This window comes from Gekko japonicus, unplaced genomic scaffold, assembly GCF_001447785.1.
Source record: "Gekko japonicus isolate JY-2015 unplaced genomic scaffold, Gekko_japonicus_V1.1 scaffold435, whole genome shotgun sequence".
In the NCBI taxonomy this organism is placed as follows: domain Eukaryota; kingdom Metazoa; phylum Chordata; class Lepidosauria; order Squamata; family Gekkonidae; genus Gekko; species Gekko japonicus.
In genome coordinates, this window is record NW_015161417.1 from 141,366 (window position 1) to 149,585 (window position 8,220).

At 51.1% G+C, this 8,220-nt stretch overlaps 1 protein-coding gene across 1 annotated transcript in view; it reads left to right on the forward strand.

The window, feature by feature from the left end:
• EFHD2 (EF-hand domain family member D2) overlaps positions 1 to 4,305 on the forward strand; it is a 36,328-nt gene extending 32,023 nt beyond the window's left edge. The window contains exons 3-4 of the mRNA XM_015427912.1: positions 1,423 to 1,557; positions 3,052 to 4,305. Of these exons, the coding sequence (XP_015283398.1) occupies positions 1,423 to 1,557; positions 3,052 to 3,186 (270 nt within the window). The 3' untranslated portion in view covers positions 3,187 to 4,305. The remainder of the gene's footprint in view (positions 1 to 1,422; positions 1,558 to 3,051) is intronic.
• The last annotated feature ends 3,915 nt before the right edge of the window (positions 4,306 to 8,220 follow it).

Sequence of the window (8,220 nt, forward strand, 5' to 3'; positions counted from 1 at the left end):
AGCGGTGTTATTCATCCGGTGATGTTATTTGTCTATTATTTTTTAATTCATTACCCTTATTTTACATAGGTGTGCAATAAAAAGCTCAGGGAAAAAAGATCTACTGGCAGATAATTAAAACCCACAAAGGGCCGGGAAACCAGATAAAGAGCTCCTCGCGTTTTGTTTTGTGTTCGGGGCGTACGGCACTACGCTACATTGCGGTATACTGATTGCCGTGTGTGCTCATATCCACTGTGCGTGATGGGGTCTGTCTTCTTCATGTTAGAGCTCCACCTGTGAATCGAGCTCTCCTGTAGGGTGGTCTGACCTGACCTGGATAGCCCACGCTAGCCTGATCTCATCAGATCTCAGAAGCTAAGCAGGATTGACCCTGGTTAGTACTTGGGTGGGAGACCCACCAGGGGATGCCAGGGTCGTGACCCATGCTCCCTCTAAGCTGTGGAGTCTTGTGAGGAAAAAATCTATTTTTTAAGCCGCTGGCATTACAGTTGTGAGCGAGGGATTTGGCTGCTGCATAAATGAGTTTGCTCTGAAGCCATCCTTTCTGAGTTAAGACAAAAATGTGTGAGCCAGAGGCCAAAAAACTGTGAGCTGGCTCACACTAACTCAGCTTAGAGGGAACAGTGTTCGTGACCAATGCTTCCACTAAGATGTGAGCAAAAATTCTACTTTGTGAGCGACTGGCATTAAAGTTGTGAGCCAGCGATTTGGCTGCGGCATGAATTAGTTTGCTCTGGAGCCCTCCTTCCTGAGCTAAGACAAAAATGTGTGAGCTGGAGGCTAAAAGACTGTGAGCTAGCTCACACCAACTCAGCTGAGAGGGAACACTGGTCACGACCTGGAGGCAGGCAAGGGCAAATCACCTCTGAACGTCTCTTCCCTGGAAAACCCCACAGATCACCATAAGTCATCCGTGACTTGGCGGCAAAAAAAAAGATATGGTGGTCTTGGGAACAGTTCCTTAAAGAGAAGTGTTGTTAGCCATACGGGACTTCTGGGGATCTTTGTGGTTAGCCAGGGGTACCCTGGGAAGTCAGAGAGCCAGTTTGGTGTAGTGGTTAAGTGCGCGGACTCTAATCTGGGAGAACCGGGTTTGATTCCCCACTCCTCCACTTGCACCTGCTGGATGACCTTGGGCAAGCCGTAGTTCTGATAAGGGTTGTTCTTGAAAAAGAGCAGTTTCTGTCAGAGCGCTCTCAACCCCACCTACCTCACAGGGTGTCTGTTGTGGGGAGGGGGAGGGAAAGGAGTTTGTAAGCCGCTCTGAGACACCTTTGGGTAGTGAAGGGCGGGGTATAAATCCAATCTCTTCTCTTCTTCTTCTTCAGTCTAGCGTTTTGCCCTTCCCAGGGTTTCCCAGGGACCAGAGACACATTTAACCTTGCCGTATGTTTGTGTTCCTTTTTTTCCTCGCTTCAGTTCCTCCTGATTTTCCGCAAAGCCGCCGCAGGGGAACTGGAGGAGGACAGCGGCCTCCACGCCTTAGCCCGCCTGTCGGAGATCGATGTCTCAACGGAGGGTGTCAAAGGAGCCAAAAGCTTTTTCGAAGCCAAAGTAAGGAGAGAGAAACTGGGCGTGCTGGGGGTTTGCCAAGGGGGTGCCACTACAGAAACCGACCAACTGGTGCCATTTCCACCACTGTGCCTATGGTGCAGACTTGTTTTCTGTTGCCCCAGAAGGTCGGACCAGAACCAATGGGTCGAAATGAAATCTAAAGAGTTTTCGGCTAAACGTCAGGAAGAGCTTCCTGACAAAGCGGTTCCTCAGTGGAACAGGCTTCCTAGGGAGGTGGCGGGCGGCTCTCCTCCTTTGGAGGTTTTTAAGCAGAGGCTAGGTGGCCGTCTGACAGCAGTGCTGATTCTGTGAACTTAGACAGGTCGTGGGAGAGAGGGCAGGAAGGGATGGGCCATTGCTCGGCTCTCGTGGTCCTTTCTCACACACCCAGGGAAATGTCGATCGTCACTTTGGGGTCAGGAAGGGATTTGCCTCCAGACCAGACTGGCCCAGGGTTCCTGGAGGTTTTTTGCCTTCCTCTAGGCATAGAGCAGGGGGTCACCAAGGGAGCGGCGTGGGGGGAGAGTTGTGAATTTCATGCATTGTGCCGGGGGTTGGACTAGATGACCTGTGCGTTCCCTCCCAGCTCTACGTTTCTAAATGTCAAGTAACCATAACCAATGTTCCCTCTAAGCTGTGGAGTCTTGTGAGCAAAAATTCTACTTTGTGAGCTCCTGGCATTAAAGTTGTGGGCAGGCAATTTGGCTCCTGCATAAATCAGTTTACTCTGGAGCCATCATTCCTGAGTTAAGATGAAAATGTGTGAGCTGGAGGCTAAAAAACTGTGAGCTAGCTCACACTAACTCAGCTTAGAGGGAACACTGACCATAACACACACTCAGCCTACCCTACCTCATGAGGAGGATAAAGTGGGAGAAAAGACTACAGGAAGCCACCCTGAGCTCTTCCAAAGATAAATACGGGGACCTGTGACGGAGGACGATTCTGCATTGGCATTTCCCTCCGTTGTTTTACCAAAGGTGCAGCTCAAAACCACATGCAAATACCCCGGGGCTACGCCTAACTGACTGTGAAGTCACCCCTGAATAGCCATAAATCTGTGCAGAAGGTGCCATAAAACGCAGTGATCAAAGGAAGTGAAAGCGGCATGCAGTGTAGAGGGTACCATAAAACCCGATGATCAAAGGAAGTGAAAGCGGCATGCAGTGTAGAGGGTACCATAAAACCCGATGATCAAAGGAAGTGAAAGCGGCATGCAGTGTAGAGGGTACCATAAAACTCGATGATCAAAGGAAGTGAAAGAGGCATGCCGTGTGGAGGGTACCATAAAACCCGATGATCAAAGGAAGTGAAAGAGGCATGCAGTGTAGAGGGCACCATAAAACCCGATGATCAAAGTGAGTGAAAGCGGCATGCCATTCAGAGGGGAATTTCTGACAGAGGGGGAAAGCCAGTGCAGAATCACCCAGCGCCTGTACTCTGTAGGCTCTGCTACCCCTAAGCCACTTGTTGGTTTACTTCCCCTCCCCCCAGGTGCAAGCCATAAATGTCACCAGCCGCTTCGAAGAGGAGATCAAAGCCGAGCAAGAAGAAAAGAAGCGGCAGGCGGAGGAGATGAAGCAGCGGAAAGCCGCCTTCAAAGAACTGCAGTCAGCGTTCAAGCAGTGACGGGCCCAGGAGGGGCACTGCTGGGCAAGGGGGGGGGGGGCTACATGTGTCACCCGAGCGGTCCCGGCAGAATGATCTCGAGTTGCTAACGGTCGAGGGATCCCCTGCTTTGTGAACCAGTCCCTCTTTCCTGTGCCTTTCGCAACAGCTTGGTTTGCAGAAGCCCCACAATCTCCCATTCGATCTGCCATTCCACCACCACCCCCTAATGTGAACGACTTTGCCGGCCAGTTTTTCTGCAGGCCAAGCTTACGCAAGAAGGCACAGGAGTGGGGTCAAGCTGGGTTTTTCTCATTCTGGTTAATTGGCAGCTCCTAGACAGCAGTGCAGGCCAATTTCGGAAATAGGGCCTTCCGTAGCTTTTGAAACCTGAAGCCCTTTGGGCTGCACAAACGGGCCTCGTGTACGGCAGCGGTTCCCCGCGACCTGTAAATACCGCACGCAGAAATCCTAGAGCCCGCCCTCATCCGCGTTGCCCGGATCTGTGTTTTCTTGTGAATTGACGTGTCTCAATGTTGGTGGGCGTTCTCTTTAACTCTTTGTAACCGCTTGGTGCGTCCCGAGCCTGGCCCGTTGCACGTTCGACTTGTGAATCATTTCATATCCCAGCCGGAAGGGTGAGAGCCGGGGTCGTGGGCCGTGGAACCGGCAGGGCCCGGGGGGGGGGTACCCTTGCTCGGGTGGCGAGGGCGCTTGTGCAAAACTGCCTCTTGCCGCTTTGGCGTGCGCAATCTGCATTGGAACGATGCATCGATTGGTCACTTTAAAAGTCCCTTTGCTTGAAGCTTTGCCAAAAATAGAAAACGTTAAAGCTACCCGAGGTAGCAAAGCGAGTAGCCCAGGGGGTCAGGAACACCTCGGTTCCTCTCCAAAACTCTTTCTCTGAGTCTTTTTTCCCCCCTGAGTATTCTTGACTGTCCACCACTGCCCTGATGTAGAACAGAAATTATGCCCTCTTCACCCGCATCCTTTCAAAACCAGCTTAAGTTCATTTGCTTCCCTTTACCCCAGCATCTGTTTTTAATGCCAGGAAGCAATCAGGCCACCTCCCCCACAATTGCCTGGGTTCCCTTGCAGTTCAGTTGCCCTAGACCAGAGGTGTCAAACTAATTTGCTATGAGGGCCGGATCTGACATCAATGTCACTTTGCCAGGCCGGGCCATGTGTGCCATAAAATGTAATGCCAGGTACCGAAGATATAAAGGACAGCAGCTGGTAAGCTCCGAGTTGGTGTATCTTCACTGCAGGGCCTCATGGGCTGGGAGGGGAGTGCAAAGGAAAACCCACATGGGCAGACTGGAGAGCCAGCGGTGCAGCCCTGGGCGAGCGCTCCCACGCTGCTTGACTGCTGCAGAGGAGGTTGTTCTGCCATGCTGAAGCCACAATCAGAGTGGCTCCGCCCACTTCCCCCCGAGCAGTCTCCTGTTCCCTCCCTTGCACTAGTTGCTCGCAGGCCACATAAGAGCTCGGGATGGGCCAGTTCCGGCCCCCGGGCCTTATGTTTGACAGCCCTGACCTAGACAGCCCTCTGGGCTTTCTGCTAAGTTGACAAGTCTGGTGACTAGCAGTTAGTGAATGCACTCACTTCAGAGTGTGTGCGTCCATTTGGATGCTATGAGTGTCCCACAACCACCGGTACAAAACAGAGACTTGTAGGTCGCAGGGTGACGTCCCCATGGCTAAATTTGCCTCCACTTTCACCATTTAAAGATGCCGATCTGCCGGGGGCGGTCTGGCAAAGTTAAATTGCGGAACTCGCCGCTATAGGACATCATCGTGGCCACCCACTCGGGCAGCTTGAAAAGGGGAGTGAACAAATTCACTGTCAGTGGCTAGTAGTCATGGTGGATATCTGCTCCCTCCAGTACCAGAGGCAGTGTGCCTCCTTACATTAGTTGCCGGGAGAGCATGGGCAGGAAGAGGCTACTACAGTCATCCTCCTCATTGGCTTCCTAGAGGCAGCCAGTCGGCTGCTGTGTGAACAGGATGCCAGACTAGGTGGGCCTTCGGTCTGACCCAGCAGGGCTCTTCTTACATTCTTAAGGTGGGTGAACGAATGCGTTTGCTGGTGTGCTTTTGGTGGTGGACTCCCCTGCTGTCTTTGATCTTTATTTTTGGGATGACCTCTTCGTACAGCAGCAATCAAGTCTTGGTATGTTTTAGCGGAAGTCCTGCCCGTCCTGGAGGGTGCCACAGGGTGACTGGGTAATGTGAGCGGCTCTGCGTTCAGACCCGCGTAACGTCTTTACGTGTGTATTTGTGTGTGTTTACCAAGGCAATAACCCAAGTGCTGAAGCGGTTGTGAACCCATTCCGGCAGAAGGGGTGAGCTGATTGTAAAAGGAAAGTGCCTCTTCCACGCCCTCTGTATTTGTATGGATGGAACCGGCAAGTCCACCCAGATCGCAAACCACATTGGTGAAGCCCAGAATACTGTGTGTTGTCGTCGTCGGGTTGTTTTCCCCCCTAGTATTCATTTGTTAATATTCAGGCTGGGAGACCACCGGAAAGTGCTTTGAAATGTTCATGTGGTTTGCATGCACTGTGATCTTTCAAGAAAGGGGCAAACCCTAATGGTCAAGCTTTTGTAACAGGAAATCTCAGTGAACTGGACAGGGAAAAATAGCCCCCACCGCACCATCGGTTTTGTTTTTGTTTTGTTTTTGCACAAAATCAGGGCTTGTAAAGGAAATCAACGGTGCCAGGGCAGTCTCTTTCATATATCAGCTCCTGCTCCTGTGCCCTTAATAGTGACTCAGCAGGCCACTGTTGTCTCCGGGAATTCTGGGAGAGGGGGCCTTGCCCCCCCGAACTTGGTTAATGGGAGGGCACAAAGTATAAACCGTGGCCTTCTCGGACACTCCTGGCAAATTGGGGAGGGGGGGGAGCAAGATCTTTCACCAAGAAAGCAGATGCCTGACATCGGGATAGGTGGACACTTTCCAGGGGCCACAGCTTGGCACGGGGCCTATTAGAAAACCGAATCTGTTTCACATTTCCCAATGGAGGAAAGCAGTGCACAAGGGAATTCTGCTGCTTTATCCAGGCTTCCTCCCAGCCAGCCCATAAGTGCTGACCAAGTTACAGTGAAATAGATTTTGAGTACGGCGGTACCTTTAAGACCAACAAAGGTTTATTCGAGGTATGAGTTTTTGTGTGCATGCACACTTTTTTCAAGTACATTGGAAAGGAAGATAGAGTTCAAACTTATAGACATGCACACGAAAGCGCCTACCTTGAATAAACCTTTGTTGGTCTTAAGGGTGCCACTGGACTCTAAATTTGTTCTCCTGCTTCAGACCAACACGGCCAACCACATGGAACCACATTGCAGTGATTCTTTCTTGTTCTTTTTGGAGCCATAGGGATTAATGGAGCATTCCCTGCAGCTTAGACATCATGGCGGGGAGTGGGGTGAAGGCTAATGCCAGTTTGGTGTAGTCCCTTCTGACACACAGACCTTTGCAGGTGGCGACTTTAACATCTCCACGCCGCACCAAGCTTTGCCTGCTCATTTCTGGAGATGACACTGGTGTTAACGGCACAGGAGCAAAGGAGACTGCCTTTTGTGATCAGTTGGCAACCCTTCAAGCAGACCTTTGTTTGTAAGGAGCAGAGTGGGGGTGGGTGCTCTTCATGCCCGGGGTTGGCTGAGCCAAGATGCATTTAAAAAAGCGGGATTTATTCCACTTTTCCTTTTCATTCCACTCTGATGCGCATTCCCAGTTTCGGGGTTGTTGAGGTTTTTTCCGGAATCAAACTCTTGTGTTCCCATCTGCTCTGCAAACTCTCCGGGTTTTCCTCTTGCTGGTGTGGTGATTAGAGTGCTTGCTGGGTGATTTTGCTGGGTGATTTTGAGCTAGTGGCTCTTTCTCAGCCTCACCTACCTTACAGGGTTGGTGTGAGAATAGAATGGAGGAGAGGAGAGTGATCTGTGTCGCCCTGAGCTCCTTGGAAGAAGGGCAGGATTAAAATGTACTTACTACTAAAGGAGATGTGCTTGAATCCAGCGTGGTGTAGTGGTCAGGGTGCTGGGCTAAGGCCTGGTAGAGCCGGGTTCGAATCCCCGCCCTGCTGTGGTCACTCGCTGGTCGGCCTTGGGCCAGTCCCTCTCCACCTAACCTACCCCAGAGTGTGGTTGTGAGGGTAAAGTAGAGGACTTTGGCGAAGGACTTTTTTCCCCTGTTGGGAGAGAAAAGTGGGATATAAATATATAAAATGCAGATAAATTTGGCTATGCGGGGGAGAACCACAAAACTGGAGGGGGTGTGTGTGAACACAATACTGGGAGTGGATAGAGTTCAAACCTATAGACATGCACACGAAAGCTCCTACCTCGAATAAATAAATTTGGGTATGTGGGGGGATAACCACAAAACTGGAGGTGGTGTGTGTGAACACAATACTGGGAGTGGAGCCTGTGGGCATTCTGTGCCCACAAGCCTCTAAAACCTGCCGCCAATCCTGGACTGACCGGACCTCCTCCCCCTTCTGACCCACAGACCTTTGCAGGTGGCCACTTTCACATCTCCACACCGCACCAAGCTTTGCCTGCTCCTTTCTGGAGACGACGCTGCTGTTAACAGCACAGGAGCAAAGGAGTCTGCCTTTTGTGATCAGTTGGCAACTCCTCAAGCAGACCTTTGTTTGTAAGGAGCAGAGTGGGGGTGGGTGCTCTTCATGCCCGGGGTTGGCTGAGCCAAGATGCATTTAAAAAAGCGGGATTTATTCCACTTTTCCTTTTCATTCCACTCTGATGCGCATTCCCAGTTTCGGGGTTGTTGAGGTTTTTTCCGGAATCAAACTCTTGTGTTCCCATCTGCTCTGCAAACTCTCCGGGTTTTCCTCTTTCTTCCTGGGAGATTTTGAATTGCTTCCTTCATTTCAAACGACACCCCCCCCTTGGGGGGGTTTAAAAATATTTTAATGTCTCGTTGAGGCGACATTATTTTTTCATACGGCAACCTTGGGTGGCTTGAAGGGGAGGGGAGATGGTGGGGGTGGGGTGGGAAAGCAGTATATTAAATAGCTCCTT